Source organism: Peromyscus leucopus, chromosome 11 (genome assembly GCF_004664715.2).
Source record: "Peromyscus leucopus breed LL Stock chromosome 11, UCI_PerLeu_2.1, whole genome shotgun sequence".
NCBI lineage: Eukaryota > Metazoa > Chordata > Mammalia > Rodentia > Cricetidae > Peromyscus > Peromyscus leucopus.
This window is the reverse complement of record NC_051072.1, coordinates 56,706,652-56,726,162: the sequence shown is the minus strand read 5'-3', so window position 1 is coordinate 56,726,162 and position 19,511 is coordinate 56,706,652. Positions and strand designations below refer to the sequence as shown.

At 41.7% G+C, this 19,511-nt stretch overlaps 1 protein-coding gene across 5 annotated transcripts in view; it reads right to left on the bottom strand.

Annotated features, from left to right (window-relative positions):
- Rasgrf2 (Ras protein specific guanine nucleotide releasing factor 2) overlaps nucleotides 1–19,511 on the bottom strand; it is a 236,113-nt gene that overhangs the window by 110,662 nt on the left and 105,940 nt on the right. For 4 of the 5 annotated variants that reach the window (XM_028891013.2, XM_028891014.2, XM_028891015.2 and 1 more), the window contains exons 13-15: nucleotides 6,446–6,528; nucleotides 1,984–2,232; nucleotides 1,058–1,317 (exon numbers count right to left, since the gene is read on the bottom strand). In XM_028891013.2, coding sequence (XP_028746846.1) covers nucleotides 1,058–1,317; nucleotides 1,984–2,232; nucleotides 6,446–6,528 — 592 coding nt within the window. The remainder of the gene's footprint in view (nucleotides 1–1,057; nucleotides 1,318–1,983; nucleotides 2,233–6,445; nucleotides 6,529–19,511) is intronic. The other variant, XM_028891017.2, reaches the window with a different exon arrangement.

Genomic DNA, 19,511 nt, shown 5'->3' with positions numbered 1-19,511 from the left:
ACCAAGGGATTTCAAAGACACCAAGAGGAAATCATTGTGATGATGGCCTAGTAGATGAGGGAATGTGAAGACCATGGGTTGTGAATTAACAGCAAGTCTTGTAGGATCTGCAGACCTTAGAAGGAGAAATGTACTTAATTCTACATGCAATGGGAAGCTACTGCAGAAGGTATACTGGAATTCATACGACATACTTCACACTCAAAAAACCATTTTGCAGCCATACATGGTGAGTTCATGCCCATAATCCCAGCTCTTAGAAAGTTTAAGGCAGAAGGATTACTACGAATTTGAGAAGAACAGCCTGGGCTACAAAGTAAAACCCTAGCTTAAAATCAACAAAATTTGGCTGCATTGTAGAAAATCAACACTGTTTCTGCTTTGCTTTGTCTCACTGTACCTTTAGTGTGACCTAAAATGACCCCTCCACAATGACCAAGCTCTTCAACTCTCTTAGTGCTTCCGGGTTAGGCCGCACTCAGGAGGAAAAGGTTGGGAGGGACAGGTCCTTCATGCAGACAACGGAGAAGGAGGAAACCCTGAGCCCATGTGCTTAGATAAGGGTTATCTTTATACCCAAGGCTTATGTTTTATACAAAGTATCATGGCAGACTCTTTAGATAATCAGCCTTTCCCCAAATCCAAGAGCTTTCTGGTAATATGCTCTTCATGTACCAGTCCTCTGTGGACGACCAGCTACAACTAGCCTCGGACCATAGAGAATGGGGAAAACTTGCTGCTCCTCTCTGCTACTCCAAGGCCAGAATCTGCAGGGAGGCTCTTTATTCAACTGACATTGTATCCATTCTACTTTCCATGCAGAAGGAGGAAAACTGTCAAAAACAAAACAAAACAGAGTTCCAGAAGCAATGGTGGGAAGTCAGGCAGCTGCAAGTGTGGAATGTGATCGTGTCAATGTGCTGGAGAAGACACTTGGCATGCTTCCTTTGGGCTTGCTACAGAGATCCCCATGGGGTCCAGCTGCGTTTGCTCCTACATCCTCTGCACTTGGCTCTCAAACAGAGAGGCCCCTTGCTAAGATCCAGTGGTACCTTACCGGTGTGAGGTGGTGGGGATGCTGTAGGGCTGTGGGTGGTGGGGCTGCTAGAACACGATGATGTGGTCAGGTCCAAGGCTCCGATCCTTGCATTCAAGGAAGACGTCAAGGACAGCTTCCTGGCCCTCACGGGAGAGGATGTTCTGGACACAGCCAGGGGAGGTGGGGAGGAGAACTTTCGACATAGACGTGGGGATTTCCCATCCACCATATGTTCGCCTCTGTTGTTTGGGCTCGTGGCAAAAAACAACTCTAACGACCTAAGACGAAGAGCAAAGGCTGGTTAACAGATTGTTGTAGCCAAAGGAAGACATGTTGTAGCCAAAGGAAGACATGTTGTAGCCAAAGGAAGACATGTCTCGGGTATCACACAAGAACACACTCTCAGCTCATCTGCACTGGAAGGCCTTGAGGGCATTTCATGTCCACTGCTGGATTTTCCTTAATCTAAATGCTCCAGGTGCACATGCCCTTGCCAGGGGAACACAGACATTGTCCAGGCCCTCTGATTCCTTGCCACTAAGGTGCGGTAAAGTCTTAAAAGACCAGTAGCACTCCATCTTTGTGGGTCTTGTTAAGTATGCCAAACTTAGGTCTGGTCCATAATTACTGAGTCAACAAAACATCTAATGACCCAGAGGTATATTAACGCTTAAGAATATCATCATCGGGGTCATCATCATCATCATAAATAGCAACAGTAATAATAAATAATGATGATGATGCTAAAATAATGAGCCAGCTTCCAAATAATCATAGAGTAATTAAACGTCACTTAGAGACCTCAGGCTTTCTCCCATGTCTTCTTCCCTGGGGAACTCTGAAACTTTCACTTATCACTTCCGCTGATGGAAGAAGGTCAAAGGTGAGTCAATAGCTTAGGGCCCGCATGGAGAGTAGGACTGTCCTCGGCAAGGCTGGAGTACCTGACCGGGATGGAGGTGAAAGGCCTCTTGTAGATGTCCGAGAGCTTGGCCAGCACCACGGTGGCCGTGGTGAAAATGCGATAGGTGTGCAGGAAGGTGTTGAGGAAGTCAATGCTCAGAAAGCGCAGGTCCGTCAGCCGCTCCAGGAGGCGCTCCACGCTGGCGTAGCGGATCTGGGGCACTTTGCAGGAATTGAGCGTTTTACTGAAACAGATGTCAGTGTCGTCTTTATGAAGACGGGCATCAGACCTACATGCAAAGCGGGAACACGTGAGCAAAGCTGCCGGAGCTTCCGCCTCAGCCACTGAGCGCTGCGGCGTCCGTCCGTCCGTCCGTCCGCGCACACTCATGTGAGGCTTCCAGTGTTTTCCACAGACGACAGAGCAATGTGCAGGCGGTAAGACATGCCACAGATGCGTTTGGGAACATTATGTGCCACCATGACATTCTAATTTTGGGAGGCTAGAATGAATTATGGAGGTTGTAATGACATGTGATTTTACTGCGTGGATTCCTTCTTGCTCTAGGTCAACATGCTTTAGTAGAAAGATGATACCAGAGTCTCTTTTAGTAGAAAGAGAAAACATTTCTCATGTGCTTAAAGCAAAAGGCCAGATGTGTGTTTAAAACAGAGTGGTGACGAGCCCCAGGGCATGGCTATCTGTGATGTGTAACTAGGAGATGGTGTATTATAAATATGTAATACCAGTATACAAGATATAATTTACTATTTCACCTTTTAGAACCAGCTCTTGGATTCATCAATTATGCTGCCTTCCATATTAACTTATTATGCCCTTCCAATATTTTCCTACATATAATTTCTCATCCTTTTTCTTTCACCATTTTCCTTTTGTTTTACTCTCTTTTTTATTTTTCCTCTTGTTTATTTTTTTATATTCATTTATCTGAGGAGATGCATGTGGAGATCAGAGAACATCTGTAGGAATCAGTTCTCTCCTTCCACCATGTGGGTCCCCAGAGGTCAAACTCAGGTCAATGGGCTGCAGATGCCAATGCCATCCTGCTGGGCCCTCTCTTCCTAACTTCTTGAATTGAATGCATAACTGATTTATTTTATTCTTTCTGGCTTATTAATAGGCTTAAAAATTTTAACACAATTTAACTTACAAATCGGGATGCTTAATTTGCATTGTTTTCAATATTCTGCACTATAGGAAATGAATCCCTAAAAAAAAAAAAATAGTAATACTTGGTAATATTCCCCTGGACAGTATCTAGTACTGACTGTGTTTCTACAAAACCTTCTTCCTTTTGCTGCCCCTGACTTCGGCAGGAGGCCATTCTCTGGCAGCCTCTGTCCGAGGGCCATTGGAATGCCTTTAGCCTTTGCATCCTTACCAACTCTGTTCCTCTTCAGGACAGCATCAGAATAGACAACTGTCACTCCTGGCTCTCACTGTTTTGTTAAAGGACATGTGCAGGGCCTGTGACTTTGTGAGCACTAACTTCTCTTGCTAAGAACCAGCTGGCTTTGTTATAAGAGTTCCTACTTAGGCCTTTTAACACTTTGAAGAATTTTAAATTATATATTTATTTTCTTTGAGATAAGCAAGAATCGATAGCTTTCTTAGCTCGCTCTGGCACAAAGTATGCATGGTGCAGGCAAAAGCACTTCATCTGCAGCATTTAAGAGCATTTTAAATGGCTAGCCTACCTCCGCAGAGGACCTGGCCAAGGGCAGCCTGTTGATGTTATTCACGTTATCGATTTTGAAAATATACTAGTGGGTCTTTGAAGGTTTCTTTTTTGTAAAAAACAGCACGGCTCTTTATCCATGTACTGCATGATCCTCAGCTAGCAGTAGTTTTCTGGCTCTTGAGTTCTCATTTGTCAAAAGACCTGGGTGACTCTTATGAATTAATCAGTCTGTCCTGAAATGGTTGAATAAAAGTCATTTTTTTCTCTCTCACTTTTTTCCCCATCAAAATCTCCATCATCTAAGAAAGTCAAGGTCAAATATTATTAAAAGAAAGCCTAGGTCTATATCCCATTTAAAGGACTATTTCATGGAATGGCTGTCACCATTTTGCATTCTAACTAGTTTTGAGCTTTGCATTTTTTTCACTGTGATTAGTTTGCTCAAGACTCTAGGAGAGAAGAACGTGTTGCAGCCAGCACGAGATGAAGTTAAACTAATTACACCGCTGTCCTTCAGATTTGTGATTATATTTTCATTTTCAGAAAAGAAATTAAATATTATGAAATTACTTAATTTTATTTTATGACACAGGGTAGCCTCTTCCATGATTTCCAGAGGGACCCTCAAGAAAGCAACAATGTGTTACTTAAGCCTCCAATGGCATTAGCAATTCCTTTTTGGTAAACACATAAAAAGCAATCTTGAGAGATCAAAGCCAAATCACCCGTTATAATCGATGAGTTTTAAAAGGAAGTGAGTGTTTATGAAGTGATGTCATGCCAGTAACAAATGTGATTATGTTAAAATGTTTTACCTTTTAACTCTGGAGAAATGTTGATTTCCCCCTGCCTCTCCAATGGCATGTAGCCATGGAGACAGATGCACAGGGAAGCAGAAATACAGGCCTTAAGGTATGTTTTCCTCTAGTTTTAGAGAACCAATGAGGCTGGGCAAATTTGAAGGGACAAACCAAGGTATGACCCTTCTCTCTGCCTCAGGACTGTACCAAGTGTGGCGTGGAAGCCCTGGCAGGTCAGCAGGCCCTGCTCCCTTAAGTGTCACTTCTGTGAATTCAAAGGCAGAAAGGTTTGGTCTGTATGAAAGTGGTTATGCTAATGAGAATGGACAGGGTCACTGTCATGGTAGCGGACAGTAAATGCATGCATCACCAGCCATGAGGGACAGATACACACCTGAGGTTTCCATTAACTTTGGAAGTCAACACAATGTGTACAGGGTAGATATGCAGTTGCCTTGGGCTCCATGGGCTTTGAACTTACCAACAATGTCTGACTTACCATTATGACTCTAAAGCAACATGGACTTTCAAATAGATATTATTTGTGAAATCAGAGTCCTATCATAAAAATTAATAAGAAAATTCTATTCAAGAAATAAGACAGAATATTAAACCTGACTTAATATTCTATCTATACTTGCTCTGATTATTCAGATATTTTCATTAATTCAAAAAGAAATTTCTCAGTAAAAAACCTAAGAAATTCAATGTAAACAGAATCTTTGCCATTGAGTCTAAAAACAGCCCTCCCCAAAATATTTTTAAAACTGACTAACATTTATGATGCTATTTGCAAACTTTATTTTATTTAAATGTTTTTTTTCTAGTATTTCATTCTCTGCCTTCATGTAATGTGATAACCAGGTCTGCAGCGGTTCTTGTACACTGGGGCCATGCTAACACGTCTCTGAAGGGCAAGATCATCCTTCTATAGGTAACATTGTAGTTTGTCTCAGTATGGCAGCTCAGACCTGAAAATATCCCTACAGGAAAGCATGGAAGAAATGTTCTCATTTCTAAATAACTTAAAAATATACAACCAAGTTGTTTTTAAAGAAGACATTCTACTCTTAAAATGTGGAATGCAAGGGACTGGAGAGATTACCCAGTGGTTAAGAGCACTGACCTGGGTTCATTTCCAACATCCACATGGTGGCTCACAAGCATCTGTAACTCCAGTCCCAGGGGAGCTGTCCCCCCTCTCCTGGCCTCCAAGTACACTGCATGCACATGGTGCACAGACATACGTGCAGACAGACACCCATTCACATACAATTAAACCATGAAAACGATGTGGAACACAAATAACCAAAAATAAAACGAGGACAAGGAACAATTTCTTCCCTAGTTTCTGCATTTCAAAATGAAGCAGTACACAGACCACTGATACAGCGAGCTCTAGCATGCGTAACTGGTAGCTCTTGAGAGAGCTCCTCAGTCTCAACTGCAGCCTCCTAGTGATCCACTTGAGCTGCAGGGTTTGCTTTGTTGAACTATGGACAAGCTAGCAGCTGGAGCCAATGGCCTCTGAGCAAAGCCAGACACATGCAGTGCGCAGGTAGTGCCACATTCATGCCAGCTGATGCCCATCAGGTGTGTCTAATGCCTAAACCTGGCTCTACAGCCAAAGCCGAGGGAGAGGATTCATACTCACTGGTATGATGCCAAATAAGTCAGCCACACCTTCATCCACCCCCTGACCTTAAGCAGTTTTTAATATTGAACTTGAACATCTTGACAGGCTTTTTGTCCTGGGTAAGGGTATATGTTAACCATATGAAAACAAATCTCAATGCTATCTGCCAACAGGCTGTAAATCTGAAAAAGCATTTTGATATCAGTTATTGTTAGCTATGATTTAACATTAATTACTCCACGACTGACAAGATGGCCCCTCTCCAGAAGAAGCAGAATCCTACTGACTATATTCTACTCGAGGTTTCTCATCTTTGTCAATCTGACCTTGATTGAAAAGGAAGGAGGAGGGTCACCATACTTACTTAATCATATGTGGCACAGTAACTTTGGAATTCTCTTCAAAGACTATAGTCATTAAACCATTACATCGTATATTGTCCACACACTGTGGGAAAAAAAAGACAATTAAAACCCACATAAAACCTCATGCAGGGGCTGGGTGGTGGTAGCGCACGCCTTTAATTCCAGCACTTGGGAGGCAGAGCCAGGCGGATCTCTGTGAGTTTGAGGTCAGCCTGGTCTACAAAGTGAGTTCCAGGAAAGGCGCAAAACTACACAGAGAATCCCTGCCTCAAAAAAAAAAAAAAACAAAAAAAATAAAAATAAAAAAATAAAACCTCATGCAGGTCATAGATAATTCCTCATCTGCTTATGTTACACACACACACACACACACACACACACACACACACACACACGAGATAGATGTTACACGTTGATAAAATCAACTCATAATATAAATTGTTAATTCAATTGAATTAGTTAATGAAATAGTTAATTCAATACTAGGTGTGTAATAAAATTGTATCAGCCAAATGCATGACAAAATACCAGTAGCTGGATATAAGTGCTATACTTTCCCAGAGTGTGTTTCTTCTCATTATTTTTATGGAACTGGGCAATGGAACATGGGACCTTGCACACACTAGGTAAGCACTCTTCCCCCGGCCCTTCAGTACCCATCTCTTAGAATTCTTACCACAGTGTCACCGTGTCTCAGTTCTGTGCCTATCAAATCACTAATTGGGAGGTTTGTACCTTCGGCCCCAGCTATGATCATCTTCTGCCACTGAGGGCAATATGGAGTAGTCAGACTGTAAATGGCATTTGGATGGGAATCATCTCTCTCACTAGCAAGCTCTGTGCCCACATCTCAGGTGTCTTTTTGCCAATAAATCCCCACATTTCACTAGTTTGTCTAGCAGTTTCTGTTGGCACCATGTATGGTTGGTGAGGGGGCAGAGTGTAATTTCTTGTGTTTCTGGCACACTTAACTCTGTAACAACTTTTTCTGTTTTCTAAGAGAACTCAGAAATTTCGGTTAACTCCCCCATTTTAGGCATGTGTATGCCTTGTTGATTTAAATTTTTCTTCTGCAATTACTTTGGGTTGAAGAAGAATTCATCTAAATTATAAATATTCCTTTTGGATAAAATAAATAAAAAAATAAGAAGTACGCAAATATTAAAATAAAAACTTGCTTCTAGTCACAATGAAACCGCACAGAGCTAGTGACATTTATAATTAAATGGTGCAGAGAATGTCATTACAACATGACCTCACATAGGCCTTAATTTTAAGGCCTAACCTGATCTCCAATGCCAAATGAAAGAGTGACGATGTGTATAAGAGATCAGATAATTGATTGTTTGGTCATCCTGGTCTATAAGCCGTTTTCATATTTGTTTTTCTTGAAAAAAGTGTTTCCCTCCACTCTTCTGTCATTATTTAAGCTACTGGGAAGAAAGGCTCCAACCTAGGAAAATGAAGCTTTCTTCTGTGCATTTCCTTAAACTACAACATTGGGAAATAACTTTGAGTTCTGTTTCTTCACTCAAATACTTAGTTTCTTAGCTATCAATTTACTTATATGTGCTTAAAGGAATTTAGGCTTCACCTAACCCCTACAAGGTTGATGCCTAAAATAGAGGACAAAAGTCAAAACAAGCTGGATCAGAGCAGATTTAGATAAAAGGCAGAAAACATTAAGCTAAAGCCCAGAATGAAACCACCACACCATTGCATGTCGAAACATCTGCTATAAGTAACTCTCAACATAACTGGGTGATGGGGCACCAACTCAAAGGTGAACACACAGGAAGATACAGAATTCACAGTTTGCCGGAATTCCAATGATTCCTAGTCCAAGATAAGAGGAAAACGTGTTTTGTAGGAACTCATGAAGAAAATACTAAACAATACATTATACAATGCTCTCAACATCTTTAACTACAAGTATAACTGTAGAAACATCTTGAAGTCCAAGTGAGCACCCATGTGCTGGACTCCAGAGAATATGGTCCAGAGGTGGCTTCCCCGGCTGAGCTGATTCCAAGCACAGGCCTCATACTCTCCAGAAATCTGAAGGCTGCTCCTCTTCAGGGTTGAAATAAATGCTGCTACGCATACTAGTTCACATAAGTCTTAGGTCATTGGAAAGTGAAAATATTCTCCTCCCAGTCCTGAAACAGCAGCACTGTAGATGCCCAGCTGTAGTGATATTGTGTTCCCCAATATATTGTGCACCCTAATAAACTTATCTGGGATCAGAGAACAGAACAGCCGCTACATACACATAGAGGCCAGAACATGGTGGCACACATGCCTTTAATCCTAACATTCAGGAGGCAGAGATCCATCCATTCAAAGCCACACTGGAAACAGCCAGGCATGGCGACACATGCCTTTAATCCCAGGAAGTGATGGCAGGAAGCGGAAAGGTACAAGAAAACCAGGAACTAGAGTCAGTTAAGTTTTTAGGCTTTTAGCAGCAGTTCAGCTGAGATTCATTCTGAATGAGGACACAGAGGCTTCCGGTCTGAAGAAACAGGATCAGCTGAGGAATTGGCGAGGTGAGGTGGCTGTGGCTTGTTCTGCTTCTCTGATCTTCCAGCATTCACCTCAATACCTGGCTCCTGGTTTATTTTTATTAAGAAGACCTTTTAAGATTCGTGTTACACCCAGTTTTGGAGTATTCCCACCAGTGAGCCAAGCTACCATAGGCTGGTATCCTTTCTGACCTAAAACAAGATGACATGGCTTTTACAGGAGAGTTCTCAGGGCCTAATAGCAATGTATCCAGGTCACCCCACTGCACAGTTTATAAGGAAGACGAGTAAGGGAATGGTAAGGGTCAGCTGGAGTCAGGTGATGGGGAAGAAAATCTTGTATTTGGATTTTTATCCTGAAGGCAGATGGGAAGCCACTGAGGACTTCTCAGCAGTTCCTTTAAATTGGGTCATCTAAACCAGACTCGTGGAGATCCTCGCTGTAAAGGGGAAGAAGAACAGAGCCCTGTGGGGTCATTAGGACAGTATTCTGAGCTGATCAATGAAATGATTTGTGCTTCCCAGGAGACAGATTGTGGAAATGAAAAGGAAAGTGAGATACTTGGAAGAAAGTGGAAGAAAACATGATTAGTAAAACCTAAAACCAAGAAAAAAATCAATGTTAAAAGTAAGTCAAAGATGACCTTCCTATAAGATAATTCAAAATTTTTCTGATGCCAATAGTAATGAAGATGGTGATGATGGTGATGATGGTGATGGTGATGGTAATGATGTACAGTCAATGTCCTTTGTTTAAAACAGAGTTTAACCCAAACCAGTCTATCTTTTGAATTATCAAGAACACCAAGAAGTTACATTCAATATAAATACAAAATAGGTGCTTCGTGATTGCACGTTTTGAATACTTATTATGAGAGAGGTACTGAGATAAGGTTTAAAACACTCTGATAAAGGCAACTCTCTAGAGAAGGGTTTATTCTGGACCACAGCTCAAGGTCCAGTCCACAATAGAAGGGGAAGTCAAGACCACAAGGCTTGAAGCAGTGGGTCCTGCTGCTGCATCCACAGTCAAGGGGCAGACAGTGGATGAATGGGAACGAGTGCTCAGAGCACCTCCTTCCTCCATTGCGTGTAGTCCAGGATCCTCTGCCCAGGGAACTGTCCTGCTCATGACTAAGACGAGTCTCCCCTCATCACTCAATCAAGATAATCTCCACAGGCATGAGCAGAGGCCCATTACCCCAGGGGTTCTAATAGCTGTCAGGTTGACAATTAGTACCGTCACAGCACACTGTTTCAGATTCACTTTCTCAATAGAAAATGGGGAGGGGGTGTTTACTATCTCATCAAACTGTGTGCCCAGGCATGGGGTAATCACGAGTCTTACAGTAAGAGGCTAGAAATAGCCAGGGAGAGGAAGGAGGGATCTTTCCTTCCAAAGACCTTTCCAGCTACTCTTTCAACTTCCTTCCTCTCCCAGTGTCCCTGACATACAATGAGGATGCCACTTGAGTAGTCAGCACAGGAAGTGAGAAAGTGGAGAGATGGTGTTGGTGACCTGTATAGCAATGAGCAATATTCGCTCATTTTCTTTTAATATTCTAAGCAAATGGCATAATTACGTAGCCACCAATCCTCATGATGATTGTACAAGCAAGAACAGACCTGGGGCCACAACCTGTGGACATCCCACACAGCCAGCCTCGAGTTCCCCAATGCCTTGCCGAGACAAGCATCCTGCTCAAGGGGAACCCAGTCAAAAAGGAGCAGGAAAAAGAGGTGGCCAAAGTCACAGACACAGGGACTACACAGAAACAGCTACACCTCCTCCAAGATAGGAGGGATAAGCAGATTTAACTCTTTTCTTAGAGATTTATAGTCCTGTTCCCTATAGAACACCGGAACTCGGTGAATCCTCAGTCTGGACAGCCAGCAAATACACCCCTGGAGAAGAGCTCAAAGGGCATCTCACATGGGGAGGGAGGACCAAGTTAGAGAATACCAGATGGGCAAGCATCCCTGCACCCCATGGCAGCTGTAAGAGAAACCAGGGCATCTTAGAATCCTACAGGCTGACTCTGCTCTCTCTTTTCCTGGAAACCAGAAGAAATGTTTTCCTCTCCCTTCTTGAAATAAGGAACCAATAGGAAAGGGGTCTTGAGACCAGTCCTCCCAGCTCCCTTCCCTAGGAAACAGATCTGTTTCTATAGAAACCAAAGCAGCTGTCATGTGTGGTCCCCATGACAAAAGTGGAAGACAAGACCACTCCAAGGAGCCAACATAGGGTTCTTTTCCATCCTGGGCATAAGGAACAAGCACTGCCCCCACCCCATTTTCATCTACTGCATCACTGGTCCAGGAACAGTGAGTTACTCGGGACCTGGGAAGGCTTTGCAGACTGAAGCAGGAAGCACAAGGAGAGACTCTTGACCAAACCTAGCACCACTCAGAATGCTACAAAATTCTGTGAAACTAGCCAGGTGGTGGTGGCACAAGCCTTTAATCCCAGTACCTGGGAGGCAGAGCCAGGTGGGTCTCTGTGAGTTCAAGGCCAGCCTGGTCTATAAAGCAAGATCCAGGACAGCCAGGACTGTTCCACAGAGAAACCCTGTGGGGATCTGTGAAATGGGAAGTACTTCATTTTTTCTCACCTCTGATAGATGTGCACTGGGACACTTCTTTGGCTGAACTAAACTTAATTTCTTAAGAAACATGTAATTCTATAAAGGAGGTTAAATGGAAGCAAGAAGATGTAAATTTTTAACTATTTAGTTAAATTACTATTCATCCTGGAAATAGAACACAAGACTCTTCCTTCTTTTCTCAACTCTCTCTTTGCAAAAGTAGGAATTCACATTTTTGAAAATTAAGAGATATAAACAAAAAGAGAATATAGATCTTTGTTATCTTAGTGTTTATCTTTATTTAATTTTTTTGAAGATTTATTTATTTTTATTTATGTGTAGGAGTGTTTTGTGTGCATGTTCTTAAGTGCACTCCATGCCTGCCTGGTGCCTGCTGAGGCCAGAAGAGGGCACCAGATCCCCTAGAACTGGAGTTAGGAAGTTGTTAGCCACCATGTGAGTGATGGGAATCAAATCCTGGTCCTCTGCCAAAGCAACAGGTGCTCTTAACTTTTGAGCCATCTCTCCAGCCTCGTATTTTTTTATTCATATTTATGATGTATTTCAACTATCCAGAAAAGAATGAGACAGTCATATGCCAGCCACCCCCCAAACTTAACTGCTACCAATACATTTGTGTATTTGTATAGGTCATTCTTGTTCTTTTTCTAAGGATAAAAAACATTAACACAGCAAAATCCCATTATTCTTCCATTTCTCTAGGCTCCTCCCACTCAGATGTGAGCACCATGCCGAGCTAATGGTACCCTCTCTATCTATAAAACAACACGACCAAAAGCAACTTGGGGAGGGAAGGGTTTATTTTGATTACACTTCCGTATCACATTCCATCATCAGAGGAAGTCAGGACAGGAACTCAAGGCAGAAACCTAAAGGCAGAGGCTGATGCAGAGGCCATGGAAGAGCACTGCTTACTGGTTTTTATAGCATGACTTGGTCAGCATTCTTCCCTATACAACTCAGAACCACCTGCTCCGGGGCTCATCACCCTGCCCACATCAATCATTAATCAGCAAAATGCCCTGCAGACTTGCCTTCAGGCATTCTGTATGGAGACATTTTCTCAGTTGAGGTTCCTCTAGCTTATGTCAAGTTGAAAAAAAAAAAAAACAAAGCCAAGCAGGACGCTCACTTTTTCTTATCTCCTTGTCATATTTGCTATACTTGAGTGTATCTGTACATTGCAATATATAATATTATTTTTGTTTTTTAAATTCATACAGATGTTTGCATTTTTCATCCAACATTGCTTTCAGGTTTATTTCAGTTTATCTGTATTCACTGATGCATTTTAACAGCTATATATCCTACTGTCTAAACAGACATATTTCCATATTTAAGAGGTTTCCATGTTCTGCTATAACAAAAATACAATGACTAAACAAACGTTTCTCCTTGTGAAAATGTTTCTACCATTCTATCTTTTAGCTATCCAGAGTAGTTTTAAGAATTTTTTCTTTTGGTATTTGTTCTTCAGTTCTGCTCATTGTCCAGACAAGAGTATAAGAAACTGGAGATTCAGCACATTTCTTTAATATGATGACTCGTACCTTTCGTGTTTGTAATAATCCCTACTCATGTTCACTTTGATGATTGCATCTCCCTTTTTCTCTCGTCTCTCAAAGCCTCTCTCAAACCTTCCAATGCTGGTCTCTGTTGCTGAATCTCCTTCAGCTGCCTTGGCTGTACTCAGATAACTTCCTTATAAATGTGTTACCAGAGCTGTGATCAATCTATTGTCTTTAATGAACTTCCAAAGACTTGTCATTTTGAGGTTTGTCATTTCCACTTTAAGATTATCAATATGGTGGGTGGCAAGGGGGAAGAGAGATAGCTCAGTGGTTGGGAGTACTTCCACAGGACCCAGGTTCAATTCCCAGCACCCACATGGCAGTTCACAACTATTTGTAACTCCAGTTCCAGAAGCTCTAATACCTCCACACAAACACACACACAGGCAAATCACCAATGCACATAAAATAAAAATAAAGAAATCATGGGTCTAAGGGTTTCTCTTGCACCCTAATACTGTTAATTCTCCTGGGGACAAGGGCCAACCTCCGTCTACAGCCATTCCTCCGTCTCTAGGTCTTTGGATGACAAGTTTTCAGATCTTTTGTTTCTTGTGATTAGAGATTTCTCTTCCCTACCTGTACGTGTCAGCTGTGTGTTACATTTGTTTATGCTACTGAATCTATGTATTAAATGTTTCTGTTCCATAACTAGTCCTTAATCAGTCTGATTCTCCACATTGCCAGGGCTGTGTTGCAGAATATTTGTGGCCACTGTAAAGATATGTCTCTGCCTAAGGCTCCTTCTGACTGGTTTAACAAAGAGCTGAATGGCTGGGATTTCTGGGGAAGGAGAGGAAGAGGAGGAATCTAGGTATGCAGATTATGCCAACGAGACCCCAGGGGATGTGGAGAGGAAACAGGAGGTGCAAGATAGAAGAGAAGGAACGCCACGTGATGGAACATAGATTAATATAAATGGGTTAATTTGTTGTAAGAGCTAGTTGAGACAAGCCTAAGCTAAAGGCCGAGCTTTCATAATTGACAATAAGTCTCTGTGTCATTAATTGCGGGCTGGCAGTCCTGGTGAGAAACTACTACTCAGGGCTGCAACTTGAGATAAGTGTTTATATCCAAGAGGAAAAATTTGTGTGACAATTTTTAGACATTTCATTCAAGGTCAGGTTCCACTTATAAATCTTTCCAGTTAGCTGTGTGGAGCATTAAAGTTATTTTCAACAGGAATGAAAAGAAATTTTCACTTACATCCAAGTTTCAAAAAAAAAAAAATACAGGTAGTTGGACCCATAGCTCAAAAGTGCATATAATAAATAGTGATATTTCACTTATGCAAAAGGTCTTTGACAAATGCTATGCAATATCCAATCATCTATGGGATAAGTAGAAGACAGATAGATGCTATGTAGACAAATGATAGGTAGATGACAGGTAGACAAATTTGATAGATGATAGATAGATAGATAGATAGATAGATAGATAGATTAGATAGATAAATAGATTCATAGATAGATAGATAGATACATACATACATACATACATACATGCATGCATAGGCAGATACAGAGATGATTGATAGATAAATAGATAGATAATAGGCAGATGATAGATAGATAGATAGATAGATAGATAGATAGATAGATAGATAGATGGATGATGGATGGATCATGTCATAACAGAGGAGTGGTTTTCTCCACCTCTACCTCAGCAGCTTTCAACTTCTATCTCACTTCTATTTAGGGCTTTGAATAATGCAACACTGAAAAAAGGTATCATTTTAGACAAAAGCTAATTATAATAGAATTTGCACATGTAAGTATGTATACAAGTGGAAGGTATGGTATAAACAACAGACCCTCTGTATCTCTGGACTCAGCACCCATTCTTCAGTAAACTGTGGGTGAGAAACACTGAAGGGAAATTCCATCTCTATACATGCATTTTTTTCTTGCCTTTTATTCCCTAAACAGTATAGTGTGGCAATGACGTAGCAACTGACAGTGTTGCTTTAAGTGTTGGCTCAGGTGTTGTCAGTGGTCTAGGGATGATTCAAAGGATGCAGGAGGCTGTGTGCAGGTTATGTGCAAATATTCCATTTTGTACAAAGGACCTGAGCATCCCTAGATGTTGGCATCTCATGGAACCTAGAGTTAATCAATCCCACACAGATTCTGAGGGGAAAGGGAATTCATTAGTATGAAGCACATATCTTAGGTGTTGGGGAGAAATAACTGTGCATGAGGAAAATAAGTACAATTTTATAGTTTAGAAGAAATGCACAAACAATAAGCAAAGTGTCGGGTGGCTTTAATGTCATACTGAATTTGTGTGGATTACAATAAACCTTGAAATTAATAGGATAGTAAAAGTGATCCCCTATAGTTTAACTCATTAAAAATGTCTTCCATTTATATGGGTGTGTGAGAGAGACAGAGACGACAGAGACAATGTGCAGATGCCCTGCCCACCCAAATGTGGAGGTCAGCTCCATTATGTGGGTCTCTTGCATCAAACTCAGGTCACTAGGCTTGGCAGTTAGTGCCTTTACCCATTGAGACATCAGCTCTTGACTAAGGTCTGTGTGATAATAGGCCTGTATGCACACACACACACACACACACACACACACACACACACACACACACACTCACAGGATCTGTGATACAGTTGGTTTGGAGAAGTGCTCCTTGTTTTTGCTTTGGGGTCTGCAGGTTCTGTCCACATGTCTCTGCTCTACTGTGGTGTACTGCGTCATCACACTGCTTTAGCGTCTCAAGGCTTACAGGTAGTAGGAAGAAGTATTTGAGTTCACTTTTCTTTGAATTCACCAGTTTTATGTTAAAGTCCAAAATTGATTTCAGGGAAGCTATTTTAAGAAGGAAAGCATGACCGGTGTGCTACAAATTCTCCACAGAGGTCTAAACTTTGATGCAAAATGAAGACTTTCCACCCAAGCCAAGAAGTTTAAAGAATTTTAATTCTTCATTTTAGTCAGTTTTCATAATTAGTTCAAAATCTGTTAAATGCACCATTATGCTTGTGAGTGAGACAAGCACCAGAGAGCGTTCTTCACTGAAAAGGATGGTCAAATCTTTGCCTCAAGTCCTTCCCTATAAATAGATGAAAAAGGGAAGAATTATTGGTTGAGACCATTAGCTATTTGCATGTTTTGTTGAAGGCGCCAACAGTTAATTATGGCCCTCCTGGTGCAACTAAAGGTGTAATTAATCAGTCAAGTAATTGTTCCTCCTTCAAATTACAACCTTGAGGACAGAGACCTGAAAAAAAAAAAGCTGAAAGTCTTAGATTTTGTAGAGTTCCTTCTGTGAAAGTGGGACTGTCTCCCTTCTCAGGAGCTGCGTGGCTGTCTGAAGACCCACGCATGGTTAGTGCCACGCAAGAGCTTAGCACTGTGGCTTCGAATCAAGCCACAGAAAACTAAGATGAAAAAAATGTAAAATATAAAATAACAGAGACCGTATTCAAAATTTGAATTGAAAGAAAATGTCAGTTTCTCTAGTCTGTAAAGATAACGTCAGTGAATTAGTGTTCAACTGGTATAAACAGGCAGGAAGTAGAAATAGCAGGGAATGCTAATCTCTTGGGTGATTACAAAGATGTAAATTAAAACCACTGGAAGGTAAAACCCAATTTTCCATTAAACTGGAAGATGTGGTGATATGACATGCCTAGCATTTGGCAGGACTTAGTGACTTAGATATTGTATTGATGGCATGAAGAATACTTGCTTTTTGGGGTGGTGGTAGTGATATTGGGGATCGAACCTAGGACACCACACACAGGAGGTGGGTACTCTACTTATATCCCCTGCTGCAGCCAACTTCCATATTTCCTGAAGGAAATGTAGCCAGACATGAGTCGCTAAATGAAATCATTAAAATGATCATGTCCTCTTTGCCAGCCTTACACTCTTCGGGGGAATGTATCAGTGAGGGACCTGGAAATGGGGAAAGATTTTCTTACAAAGTTAGCATCATATTGCATATTAGTCCTAAGATTGGGAAACCGCACACATACTCAATGCTCAATTATTTGGAAAAATCTATAAAAATGGTAAACTAATGTGATAGAATATATATGTATTATGCATGCACACACATATAGTTATCAGAAAAATGGATGTGGAGAATTTCTATGAATATAGAAAGAAGTAAATGAGACAAAAATAATAATAATAAATACCCACTGAAGCCAAACTGTGAAATCACTTTTGAGTGGATTTTAGGGTCTTCAGAGATGAAAAGAGGTCATTCTTCAGGGCAGAGGTTCTGTTATGTACTTGGGCAGATGTGGTCTACAGAGCTTGTTAAGTCTAGGGCACTTTGAATGTCATTTGGGGTTTAGATTCTCAATGCTGCATTTGAACAAAACTCCTTCAGTAATGCTAACATAGGCTGTATGTAGAAAACACTTTGGTAAAACAGCATGGTGCTGCATGCTGGGAATATTTCTAGTTCATCTTTGTGGCCAGGTTTTTCCACATGCACAATAAAATATTAAAGAGGACATTTTCAAGCTCTCGGTAGGCTCTTGCTGCAAATAATAAATACATTCAGCTATGCTTGTGGTGCTGACAAATTCCAAGAATGTGTATGATTTCTCCCATAAAATGAAAATGCTTTAGGCATAGCATGAATCAAGTTGAGATATGGGAGTACCAGCTGCAGGTTAGGCCCAATCATCAGAGTATTCAGTACCTACCATTTGCCATTCCAACTCCACCCCAAGATCCAAGGGCACCTCAGAACCCTCACTGCCCTATGGAGCTCCAGCAGAACCTCACACAGGCCCCTCCTACTTGCATGCTTTCTTTAGCTGGCTTCCTGGATGCCATCCTTAGCTTTGGCCATCCCTCAAGCATCCCTGTGGCTCCTTCTTGGTCCTTTTTGCTATTCCTTATGGCCTCTCTTACATCACAGGACCTTCTTCTCACATCTATCAACATTCTCTCCTAGTGATTTCAAGAGCCTCACAGCATGAACTAGCACCTGGGTGATGTAGATTCTTCTACATGGGCATCTCTCCTAAGGCCCACGCTCCCATATGCCATTCTCTTTCGACTCCTCTCAAATCCCTATTGTTCTTCAAAGACTCGATGCACCCAAAAGTAAGCTCATCTCAGCTGCTGACAACTGCATTCTTGCAGTTGCTGAGGCCATTGACTCTCATGTCACCTGACTTAACATTTTCTCTCTCCTCCATGATAAAATCTCACATGTCCTTCCTTCAAAGTGAACACTTGTGCCCGGCTCCACTGCTGCCAGGCTGTGTGGGCTCTCTGCACCTCTTTGTAGTGACTGTTGGAGCGTTCTTCCTTCCCTCCCTCTGTGCCAACTGGGCTTCCACCTCAATCTGCTCTCTCCACAGTTCCTGAAGTGACCTTCCAAGGCCTAAATTCACTTGTGGAATCCAGGTGCTCAAGTCCCTTAATAGCTTTCGTCTGACTTAAATACAAACCAAAGCCCTACCCTTACCATGAACCGATTCCCTGACCCATGACCTCTTGCTATTCCCATTTTCTCCAGCTCAGTCATACTTTCTTTCATGGAACTCCTTAAAACATAGCACTCTTTCACCGTAGAGTCTTCGCAATCACAGCTTCCTCTGCAACGATTTTCACTTCATCACATGTCCACGTGGTATCCCCATTTACTGCACTGTGTGTGTGTGTGTGTGTGTGTGTGTGTGTGTGTGTGTGTGTTTCTTACCAAAGAATGTAATCAATATAAGGGAACTTCTGGTTGCTATCTCCTCTTTTCCTCATTTTATGTCACAATGGCCTAGAATAGCACTTGGCATAGTAGCATTGCATGAATGAAACCGTGAGGTCACATGACGACAAGGCATCATTGAAGATAGCAATTTAATGCATTGATTTCACTGGCACTTGAAGAGATACAACTTTCTATTAATGCTCTTCAGCTGCAGATAAAACCAGTATCAGTTTGTACTAAGGAGTACCCCCACCACAGCACCTGGAGGAACCAGGGAGGAAATTGAACACTTCTGCCTCAAACCATAGTCTAAGCAGAAAGAAGGGCTCACCTGAATGCTCATAGCAGGTAAAAGTTTAGGTCCCCCCCCCCCTTTAAAAGACCAGGCTTGGAATCACTCATGAACTCTAGGCGTCTTCCCCACATGCCCACTAGACACCATAGGGAAGGTCAGAGGACAATAATCAACTCACACCCTGGTTACATCATAGAAAGATTGAAGCGCTAGAAAAACATCTGACTATTCCTCCTATTCTCCATCTTTCTATACTTCTTGGCTTCACAACACTATCAAATTGTCTTTCCTCGGTGAGCTACTTCCTTTTCAGCCCTACTAATCAGTTTCAATACCATTATCCCTACATCCGAATAACACCTGACTGCGTATGGT